Source organism: Limulus polyphemus, unplaced genomic scaffold, assembly GCF_000517525.1.
Source record: "Limulus polyphemus unplaced genomic scaffold, Limulus_polyphemus-2.1.2 Scaffold132, whole genome shotgun sequence".
NCBI lineage: Eukaryota > Metazoa > Arthropoda > Merostomata > Xiphosura > Limulidae > Limulus > Limulus polyphemus.
In genome coordinates, this window is record NW_013665742.1 from 1,046,104 (window position 1) to 1,065,476 (window position 19,373).

Consider the following 19,373-nt stretch of genomic DNA (forward strand, 5'->3'; position numbering starts at 1 on the left):
AATAGAATAAACAAAACAAAGACAGAATAAAAATAATAAAACAATACCAGTAAAATAATAGAAACTTAAACCAACCATAGAGCGTTAGTAATATTTCTATATCTTTGTAGATATACATCTTATATATATATATATATATATACCACACATAATGGAATAAATTTGAATTACATTCTACAGCTCAGAATAAATAACCATGAGTTAGTTACAGAGTAAAACATTTTAGTACAGTGTCGTGCATAGAAGTATTAAAGGTAAAACGAGTTACATACTTTCAGTTACTTTGCAGTTATTTTACTAGAAATACATTTATAAAGAAACTTTCGCACATAAATAATTTACATCTTTGTCGTAGATTCACATTTTTAAACCTGGAATGCGCTTCTTATATTCCAGAAATGACCTAAAAAAAACATGTATTTATGTGGTAAAACTGTAACGTGAAACGCATTAGTAACAGTCTAAACTTGTGAACGAAAATTGAACTTATTTTTAAACCTTTTGCAAGAAAGATGAGACTAAAATGTGTAAAGTGTACTATATTTAGCATTACCGTGCTACCTGTAATTAAGTATCACAAAGTTTTGAACCAACTGTTTTCAGTGTTTCCAGTTCATAATACAGTAAGTTTCATATACATCAAGACATAAAAGATTGTTCGGTTCATTTTCCCATGTTTTGCTTTAATTATAGTTTTATACAAAAATTCACAATAACAAAGAAATATGTAATTGGTCTCGTAACATCGAAGCTCTGTTAACACATTACGGATGCAAACTAATTGAGGGGCATAAAAGTTCGTTTTTCTTGTAGTTGGTTAGAGCACCTTCTGATGTCTGTAATGTCGCTGATTAATTACATATATTTACTCCAAAGAATTTGCCACCATTTTATTATTTATTTATCGAGTAGTATGATATAAATAATTATTCTTAATCAGTTGTTTATATGCATTTTTTTTCTAATCTTTTTTCTATTGATATTGCTTTTGTGTAATTATAGTTTTCGTAAATGTTATTCTTAGTTTGAAACACGTACTCGTTTCGAACTCAATCTCCTTATACTGTTAAGCCTAATGGGTGTCTGTATGTTCTATGCAGAACTAATAAAAGTTATATAGAAATTAAAGCATCACAAATGGCGATGTATAGATTGCCCTTCAGAGATGGAGTCCGCCAGTGGCTCAGCAGAAAGTATGATGATTTATAACACTAAAAACCGGGTTTCGATACTTGTGATAGGTACAGCACAGATAGCCCATTGTGTAACTTTGTGCTTAACAACAAACAAATACACCTTCAAAGGTAAAAGAGCAGAGTTAAATTGATCAATGAGAATGTTGTGAATTATCAGAGATTTCAAAGTACCTTTAAAATTAAGATAATGTTACTTTAAAAGGTCATAGGTTACGGTGAGATCTACAATTAGTTGGATAACGTAAGGATGACATTTTCATTAATTACAAACAGTTTGCAATTTCTTCTACCCTAAATAAAACCAAATTATTTTGAAAAGCAAGTTTCTCCCATCAGATGTAATATTTCATTTTCAATGAATATATATCACAAAATAAAATATGCATTATGGAATACATTACACGTGTTTTAGTGTAAGAAGCGTTCTTGCATATAATCAGGATACTCCTATTTTATTCATTACTAGTTCGTGTCCCAAAAAAAAGTTACTTTTTAACAAACTCCTTATCTTTAATAATTTACGAAGTTTCAGAGTAATAAAACTAACTAGGAACTGTAAAATATTAAGGTTAATACTCATAGGCTAATAGTGATTTTATTTGGATATTTGATGACGTTATGAATATCCAATGGCAAAGGATAGCAAATGAAACAATGGCAGTCAATATCTGTTGTCTCCAAACATCAGACTACATTATGGTACTTATTAATATAAGTATTACATATGTATATAAACAAGTATTTACACATCTGACCAAATTAGCATGAAAAACTGATTACTTTTCGCTCCCCTAAAATGTACATATCGTTCTAAATTCATGATTATTTTTCTCCGCAAATTATATTCATGCATTACAAAGTTTTCCTATATAATGATTCCTTTAATTCCAAGAAAATGTTCGAACTAACACTTCTGAAAGGAGTCTGGTGATTTAATCAACTTTGAAGTTATATTGTTTTGGACTTAATCTACTCGAGTAACTTTCAAATTTTACATACTACATATTATTTGTGTGGAATATTTTAATCTGATTCACCTTCAAGTTATGCATGCTACACTACACTATTGTGAGAAAATTTATATTGAGACAGCTTCAAGTTTTACATGTTACTTATCACTTTCGTGGGAGATTTTAACTTGAGTCACCTTCACGTTTTTACATGCTGCATTTTACTTTTGTGAGATAATTTTAAATTAGTCACCTTCAGGTTTTGTTTGTTATATATTACTTTAGTTGAATATTTTTAACCAGAGTCACGCGAGTTTTGTATGTTGCACAAACCCATGAAACACCTTGAAATAAAGGATGCTTATGGATTCTGAAGCAGAACATGACACTCCTTACCTACGATGAAAGATATCTATAGGGATAAGGAAATGGGAAAAGGATGCGAAATCTGTTCGCAATAGCATTAAGATATCTTGATTCATGAGGGCTAGAGTATCCTGCAGCAACAAAGTGTGTTCTTATCTTTAAAGACACCATAACCAGCCTCTTAAAGGTGTTTCATCATAGGGCGAATTTAAACGTCTGTGGAGTTCTTGAAGTGAGTAGCTGTTCTTCTGATTTTCCTAATAATGAATGAAACAACTCCATCTGGAGATGTATGCTTTTCAAGTTGAATGTTTAATCCTTTGACCCAGGTCATTAATTGTTACTGTGGGCTTTATGTGTATGATTTTGAGAGTAATTAAGTTTCGGTACTACAGTGGCATTTCGGATAAATATTTTAATTTTTTTCATACCTAAATCTAATCTATGCAATAACTTAATAGTTAATTACAGCTATATTTCTGTTTTTAACCCTAAATTAACTTTAATAACGCAACTCATGCTGCTAACTTGAACATGTTTGATGTTTGTGTTACGGAAGTAACAGTATGGACGAAAAAATAATTCTAAATTACTTTTTCCAAATATTTATTTTTTTTCATTCTGTTGACATGTAATATATTCTGGAGATGCAAATATGGCAAATAATTGTTAATCAAAAAAAGGAGGGGGGGATCTGTGTGACCCCTTATTGGTTGGATACTAGTTTAGATTTTGAAGCTTTACCCTTATTATTTAGTGTTGTACGTTACATTTCCTTAACTAAGATTTCCCTTTTAGAAAGTTTTCTGAAAAACGTTTCGATATTATGTTTTCCAGTCCTACCTAAGGGTGATTTTTTTTATCTTAGCTGGTTTTCTTTTTACTTCTCTTCAGCAAGAAGACACTTCTTACGAAGGACTAACATCAACAATAACTACGCATTGCTCTGAAGACGTCATGTCAAACGGATCAGGACCAGAATGTTCCAAGACTGGCTTGAGACGTCACTTACCTGAGAGAGATGAGGAAGAATGTGGTGCCACATGTGAAACTCCTCTAATGGAGAGCAGACAAGAAAGTGCTGTGTGATAAATTTGTCTTTGTATCACATTTACTGTTCAACGTGCCTTACTTTGGTAAGTGTATACACTGTGAACTATTATTTTATTGCGAGTGAAAGATATTTTCAATCTGTTTATAAGTTAATATTTCAAAGAAATACCATCTTCCTACAATATAAAATCACATTATTTTAGTTTTTGATTAAGTTTTCTTATTTTTTAATTATTTTTTTGCAACATATGTCATTTTTATTACATTAAATGACTCCCCAGTGGCACAGCGGTATGTTTGTGGATTTACACCGCTAGAAAAAGGGTCAATACCCGTGGTGGGCAGAGCACAGACAGCCCTTTCTGTGGCTTTGTGCTTAATAACAAACAACAACAGCATTACATTAAATAGTTTGAAAATGAATTACAATGACAATTTTAACTCTCTTCTTTTTTCAGTTAACACTTTAGCGAGAAAAATAAAAAGATTATTTGTGAAAGTTATGATTTAAATGCCGAAAGTCGGTGAACTATTGAAAATCAAAAGGCTTCAAATTTCATATAAAATAGGGTAAACTGTAGATGTATTTTTTCCACATTTATCTTAATTTGTCCATTGTGACTTAAGTCAGCCCAAAGTCCAGCCCAACTGATGAGTACTAGTATTCAACTAAAAGCATCATGCGCAACGATTTCTGAGATACAAAATATACAATTGAAACGTTATTTTAGCACACCTCTCATTTTGAACCGTAATGGATATATTAAGAGGAATGTGAAGAAAGAGATCTGTAATTAACTAGATTTTTATAACAAGGTTAATTTTGAATTTTTCATTGAGGAAATTGGCCAAGAAAGCCTTAATAATTAATCAATTTTGTCTGTATTTAATAAGTAACATAATAAAAGCCAAGAAAAATGCCAACAATAATCCAAAGTATCAAAAATAACAGCTTAAAACTTCTAAACAAACGTAAATCCTACATTAAGGTAAACTTAGGTGATCTAATGCTAATTTTAATAAGAACTGAACTGATAAATAGGTTTATCAGGAACTGTGCAGTGCGTCTGGTAAAAAATACATATATGTAATAAGTTTGTTAATTTTCATATTAATCAGTGCTTAAAATATTTACTCTGACAACTAATAATATATGTCATATCAAGGCTAAGTGGATTTCTTCGTAGAATAAGTATGCTGGGTGCTTACGAATCCACTACCTCTAATTGACATTTATTTCAAAATATTTTATGTTTTAAAGTTTTAGAGTTAGAACTGAGATTTTTTTTTTGGTTCGGATTCTCTGATTAGATCAATTTTTCATTTATCCGAGGATATATATAATGAAACTTTTATCATTCATCCTTTTTTTTTTTTGGTACTGTCGATGGCTGGGTCAGCGGTATTTTTACGGACTTAAAACGCTAAAATCTGGGATTCGATCCCCCATGGAGAGCACAACAAAATGTGACTTTTCACTAAAACAAACAAACGATCTTTTGGGATTATATATCTAATAGTGTTGTCCCAGCGTTTCCCTCAGTCTTAGTTTGAGTACCTTACTTTTATACGTAATGCATCTTACAAACAGAGAAACACCCAGCCCACTTGATGACGTACATCATGTTATATGTAAATCATTTACCCTAAATGCATAAGTTAAAGTTTGATGTAACTCTAATTCAATAAACCTCATTGAAATATTCAAATCCTTTTACAAAAATTCACACCCAAAAAATACAATACCCATGAATTCAAAGGTCTAACTAATTTAAAGTTAAGAAAACAAATCACGGTAGATTTAATCACCATGGAACATGTAATATACAATAATGTTAATTCTTGTTAGGTTGGGGACGGAACGTGCTTAGGTTTAAACGTTTACATTCTCTGGAAGACTGATTTCACATCAAAAGCATGTGTCATTGTGTTAACCCTTGTTTGAGATAAAGGTGGATCCACACCAACTAAACCAATTCGAATTTAGGTCGATGATTACAGTTCCAACAAAAACAATGTACCATGAATGAGAGTTCTAGTTAGCTCTAATAAGTAATTATCTGTTTCAATCAAAGCACCAAGACATATACAGCACCGAAGATGCATATGTCACATAAATGTAAAACATGAAGCCTAATTAGTTGGAAGTGAATGATTGACAAAAATCTAGAACAGACCATAGCTAATCTATAATCAAATACAAAAAACATATAATTGCTCTTGCTATCATAATCTATCAGTCCAAGAAAAATAAAACTCAGCCACTGCACCACAGATTACTCTTGCAATAAGCATTGTATTACTGCTCCTTCCTGTTTTGCTAAGAACTGAGGTATTTCGTGATAGCATCACAGCCTAATAGTACACAATACTTACTGGAGACCATGATTATCAGAAGCAAGAGTGTCATCAGGAGTCGTCTAAAACCTTCATCAGCTCGTGAAATGGCCAAGACCTCTAGTAAGGTTTTAGACAACATTCAAGTACAACATATTGGTTCATTATATTACCCTACTGATCAACTGGGAGATCAGCATCTGAAGCCAAGAGATTGTGGTTAGTAAAGTGTCCTGTAGGTTCTTCAGGATACGGCCAATAGCCGATATTTTCCACAGAGTTATCGTTGGCCAGTCTCACATTCCTAACTCACTTCTGTCCAACTTCTAGAAAAAGGTGAAAAGCTTAAGTCAACAGTATGAGGTCTTTCAATACCTTACAATACATGAAGCTAACTCTAATAAATGTGTTGTATTCCTCTCAATTATTGTTTTGTGTGAAATAAAATTTAGAATGTTTAATGTTTCAGTAATAAGGTTTGTTGTTTATTCTTGTGCCTTGGAGTTTATTTGTAAAAAGTCATATTTTTGAAGGTATACATTTTCATTTGTTCGAGGATTTACATGTATGTTGGTTTGAGGTTTGAATATAAGCAGCATTGTATATGTTTAGCCTCATGCATATTTCGAAAGCAAACTAAATAGATAAAAGTGCTAGTATCGTGACTTGTGATGTTTTATTCTTATGGGCATTTATTATCCTATTTGTTTTCTCCCGAGTAATCAACATTTTAATGAAAATTGATCAAATGAGGACAAATTCGAAAAACTATTAAAAATTATAAAGTGTAAACAATGATGGAATAACAGAATAATCTGCGTTGGTCTCTGCATTATTCATAGATGTATAGTTTCAAATATATCTTGTTTATGCGCCTTTGAATATTCCTTTAATCCTTTAATAAAAATCTTAAGTGCTAAGCTTTTTAAAGCTTACGAAAATACAAAGTCATACACATCTAATTATTAGTATTTTGTTTACTTTCGTATATTTTTCCAAAGAATGAAAATGTAATTGTTTCACAGATTAGAAAGTAGCGAATTAAGCAAATATCTTAAGTTATTAAACATTTTCCATGTTCCCTAAGGTGAAGCGATAAAGACTTTTTGATTAAAAAAAGATAAAAAAGTAATAATTTATTTACTGTTTACGTCACTGTAGTTATTATTGCAGTTATGTAAAATAATTGTATTGTATCAAAAACACACAATTTTGTGATTATTTCAGGATATTTTACAGAAATCAGTATTTCTTCTGTGTGTGTGTGTTTGTGTGTATACTAAAATCCATTTAAGTCCACAATTCTGAGATACAAGTGATAAAACGACCCCAGGGAAACGCCATCATCAAACAGATCTTAATGGTAAGGAAACTGGTACTAGAGATAAAAGTTAATTAAATACAATTAACAAACATTCGAACAACATATAGTAATGCTCGTTATTCGACTCATTTAGGCCATTAGCAAACAATAGTATTAAGTAAATTAATCTGTTACTTGATTCTTTGTTTATTATTATAAAATTACTTCTTAAGCATGTTTTTCTCTTATTTTCAGCCCTTCATATAGTTTCATCAAACTATGCTATAAAATATTAGCACATTATAGGTTATATATATGCTAAAATGTTGTGAATATTATGCTTTAAGCTATTTAACGAAAACTCATTTTTCACAAAATTGTCTATGTAATTTTATATATATTGATATTTTGTACGCCATGTTTATTGTAATTTTTTCATAAGGAAAATAAATACTAATCATTGTAATTTCTAAACACTCTTCCAGTTAATATTCTAAATCATCTTTCGTACGTTTATCTCTAAACGATAATAACTTTAACATAAAATTGTGTATATTGTGTTCCAATATAAGAAATTAAATATATATATATATATATATATACATATTTCTGTCAAAATAATTTCCTTACAAATTACATTCTACTAGTGTATTGATTTAGTATTGTATCGTGACTTGCTAAAATTATGAAAAGCTATTTATATTCTGCTACTCACCGTTTCGTCTGATATATTAAAATCTTCATTTCATTTCCCTTCAATTGTTTTTTCTAATTATAGGCTTGCACGTGTATTTGAAATTTTAATGCATTTCTTGAAATTTGTTAGAATATCAGGAATGTAATTTGCTGTTGGTAAAAATGGAATATAAGGGATAGGTTTTTAGGCAGGTAACATAAATTGTTGCATTGTTTTCTTTTTGTTATTCAACGTAAAAAACACAACTCTTCATTTTTCGTGCTTAAAAACGGTTACCAGATAATAGGTAAGTGTGAATATTTGTGACTGTGCTTCAGAATGTGAAATTACATTTTATCTTTAGTTTAAAGAACAAATAATTAGTCCACCCCCCCCCCCTTAAACAACTTTCTCTCATGAGGATAAATTAACATATCTGCTGTTATTTATTTAACATTTGACAGTATTTAATTTTTCCAATTAATTGTTACTTAGTATTTCTTAATTAAATTTTACAACATATTAACTGGGCCTAACGAGACCCAAGATACCCGAGGCTTTGTGGTTTGCGTTTCATTACCTCCAGAAAAATCGCAATTCGCATTTTGGACCCATGGGTGCGTTATAAGGGTGACGGCCAAATCCAGCTATTTGATTAGAGTGGCCCACGAGCTGGAGGTGGGTAATGTTGACTACCTGCTTTCCATCGAGGTATATATGAACCTATTTTCTAATTTAATATATTCTTGAACAACTACATAAATTTATAGTTGTATTACTTAATACTTCTAAGAGAGTTAAAAATATTAAGTTACGTGCTACTTATAATTTTAACCACCAGCAACTTCAAAGTCAAGTCACATGAGGGTTATGATTTCAACTACTGATAAACAATAAATAAACAATAGAAGTTGTTGTTTTTGCCGTGCATGATACACACGACGGGTGTATAATTTAGATCTCGAAATAATCTCATTCGCTAAAAACTTAGGTCATAAAAAAAATGTTGTTTTCCAGTTTTAAGACGAACGTGCTTTTCTAAAGTTTTGGCTTCCTGAAATATTGTAACTTATGTGATAGTCCAGAGAAATTATTTTGGTCAAAAACTAGATTGTATCCCACTTTAATAGACTAAGACTAACAAGTTTATACTTGTCTAAAACTATTTATTTATTAATATAAGTATAAAATAAGTATAACTTCACTAAAAAGGCACCGGGACAAAAACTTACTGACGTTTCTCGAAAGAAAGTGATCGAATATTAAAATCGAATGAATATAGTTTATACAGCAATTGATGCTGTATGTAATGTCCAACCATGTTTAAAGAAATAAAGAAAATTATCAGAATGTTTATAAGTATTTATCGCAAACCTACTAAGGTTATCTGCCACAGTCCCTAATTTTGAACGATTGACTAGAGGAAAGAAAAAACAGTTAAAAGCACAATAAGAGTTTTACTGTCATTCCTAAATTTTAATGCATTTCTTGAAATTTGTTAGAATATCAGGAATGTAATTTGCTGTTGGTAAAAATGGAATATAAGGGATAGGTTTTAAGGCAGGTAACATAAATTGTTGCATTGTTTTCTTTTTGTTATTCAACGTAAAAAACACAACTCCTCATTTTTCGTGCTTAAAAACGGTTACCAGATAATAGGTAAATGTGAATATTTGTGACAGTGCTTCAGAATGTGAAATTACATTTTATCTCTAGGTTAAAGAACAAATAATTAGTCCACCCTTCAAAGCACAATAAGAGTTTTACTGTCATTCCTATAATACATCCACAGATTAAACTTTTGGGCATATTTTGTGGTATGCACGGATTCGAACCCGGCTCGCCAGCTCTGAAATCCGAAGATTTACCTCAGGGCTAATACACTTTTAGGATACTCTTAGCAGTAAACAAATTGGAGTAAAGCTTATATAAAGAATCCTGAAATTTCGATTATATTTTGTATTTTTTATATTTTTATTAAATCGGTAAAGCATATGAACTTTGTATGAAAAATAAGCAAACGTGTGATACGGAAAAATCTGTTACTACTCCTTTTTGGACACTCGTAAATTAACCTAGAATTCGTAACTCTATTCTGACTAGTATTTTCTAATAAGAGACTAAACACTTCACTATACATCATTGATGTTTTTAAAGCCGGTTAATGACTAAGAAATTAAAAGTATTTGCCCTGATCATTAATTTAACATTTATTGGAGTCATCATTACTCACACGACAATGTTATGTCATGTCTAAACTAATTTTCGTATTAAGATCCCGCCCTAAAAGCCGTATATACATATATATATATATAATTGTTTCTTTTTTGAATGTACATAAAAGATTAATTTTTTGTGTGTGTTTGCTGAACGACAAAAATAAATTTTTAGATTTTAATCATTCTGAAGGGAATTGCAAACATTTTCCTTTTTCTAAATAAATATGTAAAACCCTACTTTCTGCAGATGTGCATAATATTACATTTGTGTGAACGAAATTCGCTTCATTGTTCTTGTGGTTTTCAGAAAGTTTAATTTACTAGCTAGTCCGGAATTCATTAAATCCTGAATACAATTATAAATCCAAGGATTCAAACAACGCTTATTAAAGCGTAATGATAAGTAATTTTCACGGAACTTGTTCTCAATTAATCCTCAATGTTGTTTGATTGTGCAGTTTCTCATCTGGTTTCTTAGATCGATAGATTCTGTATTTACCTAGCCGATATGTCTTATGTTAACTCTTCTGTTTTAACATATCTACCGAATATGTTTGTGTGACAAAATAAAGTGTGTATTATCGCAGATGCACTAATAGAAAACGTTATATTTCCAAAAATTCACATCAATGTCAGCAACATATATTTTGTGCATTTCACTAGGTTTGCTTAATCAGCACTTTTATTCGAACCAATTGATTTCTTTCCAGCAATCCAAATGAATTTTTTTTTCATTATGAACCATCAGTAAGTTATTTGATAAAAACTCAGATATTTCATAAAAACAGGTTTCAGAGGTTCTGTATTTACTATGATTTATCATGATGTACTATGATGTGTCATTCAAAAATCTGCAAATTAATACTTAATTATTTGAACTTTCTTTCGAGTTGAGTGAATAAGATTAAACAAGTAAAATTGTCTAAAGATCCTTTTTGTTAAAACGAACACTCATTATGTCGCTAAGTACCTTAACCTATACCTTTATTTCGTTCAAGTTAAGACGGAGTTCTTTTGTTGTTGTTTTTATAATGATATTGTTTCTCGTGTTTTCAATTGATCAGAAAATAGGCTGATTAATTTCAAATAGATTGAATTTATCCAATGACGGCTACGTGATTTGTGTTAATGAAAATATTCAATCTTTGAACGTAGTAATCAGAAATTCATTTTGATAACTCGTCACGTCCACAATTTGGAAAAAGTGAAAAATAGAAAATAAAAAAAAACGTAATATAGAAATATATAATCAACAAAAGTTTATTAAAATCTCTTAGTTTCAAGTTAATCAGAAAAATGTACTTGTAATCTGCGCAGAGGTTCTTCAGTATGTGTCTTTGTATTCTATTGTTGTTGTTGTTCAATATTAGATATTTAAAGACGTATGCGAAAACGAAATATTTTCAACGTGAAAATCAAATACTTTTTAGCTTTTGGAGTTTTATAAAATCGATCATAAGTAGCTATAAAAATTTTAAATATGTAGAGTATTTTATAACACCAAACATAACAACCTGCCCCCAAGAGGTCAGCGGTATGACTGAAGACTTGTAACGGTAAAATTTGGGTTCCGATACTCGTGTTAGACACAGCAGAGATGGTCCCTTGTGCAGCTCTGTGCTCACTAACGAACGAATAGATAAGAAACATAAAATGTATAGTACGCCATTATTTTTCTTTTTTGCTCTTAGAGGATTTCATTTACAGAATTTCTTCAGAACTTTTTATCCCATGTTTGATATTCAAGGAGTTCAAAGTAATTTTTGACGTATACCATAATTATTAATATTTGATATTTTTCTTGAGATGTCAGAGACACAAGAGGCTTGTTAAATGTTGCTACTTCGCAATTTCTTGAATCATCTTTCTAAAATTATATGGTTATTTGCTAATATTATGTTTATAAAATGTTCGAGACAACTTCGTAGTTCATATACAATGCACAAGTTAAACTTTAATGAGATCTGTTTATTTTCTTTTTGGAGATAGTTTGAAAATTAAACCACATGAATTAATGTTGTTATTAATCGATAAAAAAAAAACATGAATTGACTACTATGGATCTCAGTTGTATATTTTATTGTTTTTTCTGCATGGGAGTAACTTCTACAAATAGACACTATCGACGAATGCGTTGAAACTATGGATAGGTGGTCATTCTTATGCATAGAACCTTGAATTCAAACCCAACTAAATTAAAGTACGACTACTATAGAATCTGTGATATATTAGAGCTTTCAGCTTATATATGGCAGTGTAAATAGATAATTCTCCCTAAATAAGGTTATGGTATGAAAATTAATTGATTTTCTTGCTTCTACAAAGTCTCGAAGCTTCATGCACGAACTTAATATCATTTCTGAAAATTGCAATATTATGAATACTTCATTTAAAGTTAAAATTATGATATAAATTATATTATGTCAGAAATCGGAATGCAGATTAGTTTTATCCTAATAATTAAAGGGTTAATTTCCTTTTTAATAAAGCGAGAAGGGCAATATAAGTATATGAAAATTTCCTGAGATTTTTTTTATATTTTCTCTATAAATATAGGTATACATAGGAGATTATCCTGGCTTTGTATGTATTTTTTCCTTAAGATTAAATATATTCATAGCTTTTGGAATTGTCCGTATATTTCTGTGTTATTAGAAACTTGATAATTTGTTTTTACAGGACTTGCACCATACAAGTTTTCAAAGCACGAATATTACCAAATTATTTCAAATAGATTCCAAAATACGTTTTTAATATAATCAAACAACGGCAACTATGGGTTTTTCGAAAAGCCACCAGTGGCACAGCGGCATGTCTGTGGACTTACAACGCTAGAAACCGGGTTTCGATACCAGTGGTAGGCAGAGCACAGATAGCCCATCGTGTAGCTTTGTGCTTAACTTCAAACAACAATAACACTGAAGTTCGAAATATAGTAATAAACAAGATTGATATTTGGTGCCATCTCGTGGCTTGTTTAATTACAATAATACTACGATTAAGTGTTGAGAGTTTTATGTTTGTCGACCATTTCACAAAGTTTTACAAATAATAGCTCAGCATAGTTCCTATTTCTCGTAAATATTCAATATTATGAAATTATAGGCCTAAGTTATGCTAATATTAATGTTGTTTGAAAATATTTTTACAGCATCATTGTAGCTTGCGTATCATATACGCTTTGAAATTCTGATGATTTATAAGCGTGTATAATTTTAAATTAAAAAGTGGACATTTAACATTATAGACATACTTATAATACTAGAATTTTTTGTATAATTGTTACTTGAAACCGTTGGTATTTGATGAAACTCTATAATTACAGAATTGTGGAAAAGAAACAAAGAAAATTTCACGTTTCACAAAAACTCCATTTATTAATGACCATGGTTTCGCCACTAAAGACATCATCAATTACAGACAGATACCTGATGATGCCTTTACTGGTAAAACCATCGTCGTTTTTGTGCAACGTGAAATTGTCTCTGTTTTGTTTTTTCCTCTCAATTCTGTAATTAGAACGTTTTCATAATTGTTTTTGTATTACTGTTCTTAAAACCCCGCTACTGATGATTATTACAATAAAGTCCAAACTGTACTCATTCCTAACAAGAAGAGGAGGGATTGTGTAAATTAACTATTTATAAACATAACTATAGGCCCGGCATGGCCAGGTGACTTAGGGCGTTCGACTCGTAATCAGCGGATCGCGCGTTTGAATCTCCGTCCCACCAAACATGCTCGCCCTTTCAGGCGTGGGAGCGTTATAATGTGACGGTAAAAGAGTAGCCCAAGTGTTGGTGATGGGTGGTGATGACTAGTTGCCTTCCCTATAGTCTTTCACTGCTAAATTAGGGACGGCTAGCGCAGATAGTCCTCGTGTAGCTTTGCGCGAAATTAATAACAAACATAATTATACACTCATATTTGTGAATGTTCAGTGAATGTTGCAGTGTTTTTAAAATGTTCATAGCCATAAAAATTTATTGAGTGAAAATTACTTTTAAAATCGACAAATATATTATTTAAAAACGTCTCCACCTTATCTCTACATAGTTTGGAGATAGTTGTAAGGTACCATAGACTTATGGTGGTGGACAAGTGAGGGAGCATGCTAGAAAGGTATAAGTAGGATAAAAAAGACAAACGTTTAGACTTCCCAAAACCTCGAGTAATCGTCATAATGAATTCAAATGGGTTGAATAAGAACCCACTTTTTAGAAAATAAAAGTTTGGAGACGGCTTAAATGGGTAATTATTATAAATGCACAACGTTTCGACAAGATTATGTCACCATCAGGTACAAATTTTTTCACTTCCTATCTCCAAACTTTTATTTCCTAAAAAGTGGGTCCTTCGTCATCAAATTTAAAAACGATAAAATTACTTCGTGAAATAAGCGTAAAAATCGTCAAAAAGACAAACGATGTTTCTTTCCTCAGACAATGGCGCTCTGAGCGGTTAATTCACAACTTTGTAAAAGTCAAGTTATCCAAAAACCTAAACCGGTTTACAGGTATTATTCAAAACATGTAACGACAACTTCTAAAAGATACCCTGAATTCCAACTATCAAGAGCTAAACTACCTAAAAAAACGTAAAAAAAAGAATTAGACCACCAACTTCCCTACTACCTCAAACCAGATGAGTACAACAATATACAACGGACCATCAACTGACGCAACTCCGTGTTAAATTAAGAGAAGAAATCTGTGCACAACAGAAAACTGGAACAACTTAAACGTACCAGATGATGACATAATCTTTACGAAACGTTATACGTTTACAGTTGTTTCTTTCATTACCCCTTCAAGCCGTCTACAAACCTTTAATTTTACCGTTTGTATTAATTTCTTAAAGTTGTTCTACAACTTTAACTCATTAAGATTGTCATCTGATTAACTAATGGGCAAAACCTTTATTATATATAGGTTCCATTGGAACTGTGTGGCTAAACAGCAAGTATTATCAAAATATTATAATTTACCCAAGACTGGTGAAATTAAATATATTTAGCAGTGTAAAAATATACCTAAAACCTCTTCGAAGAAATAGTCATTTTCCTTCATTTATTTATCTTGGGTATCAATTTTAATTTTATTCAAAAAATATATTTAAAAGGATAAAATGTTAAGGGTATTTAATAAATCTAAGAACATAAAAAAAAATGGACTGATAATTAAGTTCTTTAGCCCGGCACAACTGCTATTAATATCTTCCGATGCTTTTATAAGCTCCTTTAATGTTAATTAAAATTAAGCAAAAAATATGTGTGTTGCTAAGAGTAATTACTGGTGTTGGTGTGATGCTACATTAGCGATTAGCATTAAAAGAAGTTGAAATTGAACATTCAAAATCTATTACTTTTTTTTGTCTTCAAAAACAACTTTAACTACTTAGTCATAATTAATGTACGTACTTTTCTTTTATATTTAAATACTAATACCTTATGTATAGTTCAGCAAATACAGTATTGTTGGCTGATTAAAAATGTCAGCTGCTTTTTTGCTGTTTTGTCGTAAAACCATTCACAATGCGTTATTTGCACTGTGGTCACAGTGGTGATTAAATCCCAAATATTAATGTTATAAACCTTGAAATACGGGGACATCTGTGCAATTATCAACATTTCTTAAAATTTATAGTATAGGTCATAACTTTTATATTCTGGTATTTGTTTACTTATGTGTAAATTGTTTATATTTCTTAGGAAAGGGATTTCCGAAAACAGTACATCTGCTTAGAAGAGGGTAGAGAAGTAACTATTTCGAGAAATTAGACGCTATCAGAGAATATACTGTTTTGGTATCCGAAATATTGGAAACATACAACTGAATTTGCTATTCTAATAAATAGGTACACAAAATAAGACGTATTATATAATGATGTGTTGTCACAGCCACTCTGGATGTTTCTTTTAAATACTCTTATGAATACGTTACAACAATACAACATTAAATTTGATTAGTTGTGCAATCATCACGTGCAACAATCTTAGTCAATTACTAAAAATATCTGAAAATTAGAGTAATATCATAATGAAAAATGTATCATTAAAATCACATTCAGTTACAAGCAATAGATTGTATATAATCTTCGAAACATTCGGAAGACGTTAGGTGGCGCTTGAACTAAAATATTTATGCTCATTCGTAGTTCTTAGTTAATAATTTAACATAACTTAACAAGTCTATTAAAATTCTCAATATAACCGTAACTTCTATTCTAAATGCCTTAAACTAACTTTTATTTTTATGAATCAAATTCACCGTCATAATATGTAAATAGCAAAAAATTTGAAAATATATCAATAATTATAATACATACTTTGAAATATTAATACCCACTTACTTCTAATAATAATTTTAAATATATTTACAATTTAGCACATCAAATCAGTAGCTGTTGAACGAAAACGTTTTCAAATAGACAGTCTTTAATCAGAGAAATTAATTTCTGTTATTTATCTTATTTTTACATACAGTTAGCTGAAGACACTAGAAGAATGTGCATCGCTCTTTTTTTTAGAAATTAAAAAGTAACTAATCTAAAATGTTCTTTACTAATTCATTTAATTTATTTTTGTTTTTAAAAACACGATATGTTTACTTATTTATTGCATTTCATAATTATTTAGTGTTTTGAATCTGATAAAAACGATTCTTGTTATTATAGAAATTCGGATTGTAAAATTAATTTTCAAAGTTACATAGACCTACTAAGACAATGAAAGTGATAAAGTATGGATGGCTTTTAGCGAGGTGTGTTATTTTTTGTCAGTTTTTCCCAAATCTTAGCAGTTTCAAAGCAAAATTATAATATATTAATTACTCGTGTATATGAATACAAAACTGTAATAATGGTTACCTTTCAATTTTAGGTACTCCTTATCATGTAAGAAATTTACTTACACAATACGAATGTATTTGAGAAAATGTTTTTTTCTTTTATTTTGTGTGCAATGTTGCAGTATCTCATGTGAAAGTATTCGTGGTTTCTTGAAGTAAAATATTCAATTGATTCTATTTTTGCTCTGTGTTTATCTGTCAGTGTGTTCATGTTTGTGCTTACTGACATTGTGATTAACCGTTTTTGTATTGTATTCCTTGCATTTTAGCATAATAAAAATAGGTATACTTGAACAAGTATTTTTTATTATTTCATTTACCTTTCGTTCTACCACAAAGTGTCGACACGTATGGTAACATCAACAGCAAATTCATCTGTCCCTTATTGAATATTTGATTGAGAATATATCTGACGACAAAGAAAATTTAATGAACTCTCAGGGAATAGCGATATCATTAACTCCAGTTAGTAAACTACTCTAAAACTCGTATAAGTTACAAAATATCAGCGTCTTATGTCAAGAATTATTTAATTTAGTCTATACACGTCTCACAAAGAGCTCCATTAATCAATTCAACTTTTCAGACACTCAGAGACATTTTATCTCGTACAATTGTTTTCCTAAAAGTTCATTTTTCTGTAACCATTCCCATTTTTAACTGTAACCACTCAACTTCAATTAAAAACAAAAATTATACAAAGTATACATGATTGATTTTCTAATATTTTGTTCAGCTCACACAAATGATATAGTCACATAGCTACGGGTATCCCTGTTGTTGATACCATTTTTGGAAAGCATCTGCACATTTGTTTGCATCCGCTATACCCCGGGAAAGCCTTTAATCATTAAGTACGTGTTTGTTTAAAGTTAAGCACAAAGCTACACAAAGGGCTATCTGTGCTCTGCCCATCAAGAGTATCGAGATCCGGTTTCGAGCGTTGTATGTCCGCAGACATACCGCTTTGCCACTTGTTTTAGAGTAAAGCCACACTGGGCTATCTGCTTTGTCCACCACGGGGAATCGATCCTCGGATTTGGCATTGCAAGTATGTAAACTTACATTGCAAAAAAGGCGTTATAACCATCCGGATTTAATGTTGAAAAGTATACTCAAATTGAAAAACAGAAAAATGAGGCTTTCTTGACTAAAAAATAATACAAAAATATAGGATAGTGCTTGGGATTTTGTTTTCATAATGTTATGTTTAAAGCTCTTCTTTCTTTACAATACAGTTGGAAACAAAAAAAAAACAGTAAAATCAAACATAGCCGAAAGTTTGATAGCAGATTATGAACTAACCGTTGGGAATTTTGATGAAAGGATCTCCATTTTGAAAGTCTTACACAAAGGGCACCTTTGTATTGAAGTATAAGGACAATCAATTTTTTCAAAATTTCGGGAAAAACATGGGCTTGGCTTTTTGATGAAAATATCAATTTTTTAGAAAAATGGAAATTGGTGCTATATTGACGCAAAATTAATAGACAAATATCGGATAGTGCTTATTTCGTCGGGAAACTCAACATTGAGATATTGATGCATTAAAGAAAAATATTATATGCTGTGAAAAGTGAAAAAAAAAAACGTGAACATTTGCTAACACGAAATAAAAATAACCCAATAGTTGGAGTTCATTTTATAAGAAGGCGTAATTGCGTTTTATATGTGGGGACGTTTTTTAATATTCTTATTTTCAAAGCTCTACTTTCTTTACAATATAACTGAAGACAAGAAAAAAGAACAGTAAAATCAAACATAGCCAAAACTTCGATAACAGATTATAAACTAACCATTGGGAATTTTGATGAAAATGAAAGGAGCTCCATTTTGAAAGTCTTACACATAGGGCATCTTTGTATTGCATCTTTGTATTGAAATATAAGGAAAATCAATTTTTTTCAAAAATTAGGGGAAAAACATGGGCTTTAGACTTGGCTTTTTGGTGAAAATATCAATTTTTTGGAAAAATGGAAAAAGGAGCTATTTTGACGCAAAATTAATAGACAAATATCGGATAGTGCTTATTTCGTCGGGAAACTCAAATCTTAGATATTATTGCATTCAAGAAAAATATTATATCTCGTGAAAAGTGAAAAATAAAAACGTGGACATTTGCTAACACGAAATAAAAATAATCCAATAGCTGGAGTTTATTTTATAAGAAGGCGTAATGGCCTTTTATATGTGGGGATGTTTTTTAATATTCTTAGTTTGAGAGCTCTACTTTCTTTACAATATAACTGAAGACAAGAAAAAAGAACAGTAAAATCCAACATAGCCTAAACTTCGATAACAGATTATAAACTAACCATTGGGAATTTTGATGAAAGGAGCTCCATTTTGAAAGTCTTACACATAGGGCATCTTTTGTATTGAAATATAAGGAAAATCAATTTTTTTCAAAAATTGGAGAAAAACA

The 19,373-nt window shown here is 30.5% G+C and overlaps 1 protein-coding gene across 9 annotated transcripts in view; it reads left to right on the forward strand.

The window, feature by feature from the left end:
* Positions 1 to 16,052, forward strand: part of LOC106473645 (kin of IRRE-like protein 3) — a 345,725-nt gene extending 329,673 nt beyond the window's left edge. For 8 of the 9 annotated variants that reach the window (XR_002614039.1, XR_002614036.1, XR_002614035.1 and 5 more), the window contains 3 exons: positions 3,407 to 3,648; positions 7,130 to 7,265; positions 15,811 to 16,052. Coding sequence is in view for 1 of the 9 variants with exons in the window: in XM_022403114.1 (XP_022258822.1) it covers positions 3,407 to 3,601 (195 nt within the window). In the remaining 8 variants the exon portion in view is untranslated. The remainder of the gene's footprint in view (positions 1 to 3,406; positions 3,649 to 7,129; positions 7,266 to 15,810) is intronic. The other variant, XM_022403114.1, reaches the window with a different exon arrangement.
* Positions 16,053 to 19,373: the final 3,321 nt, after the last annotated feature.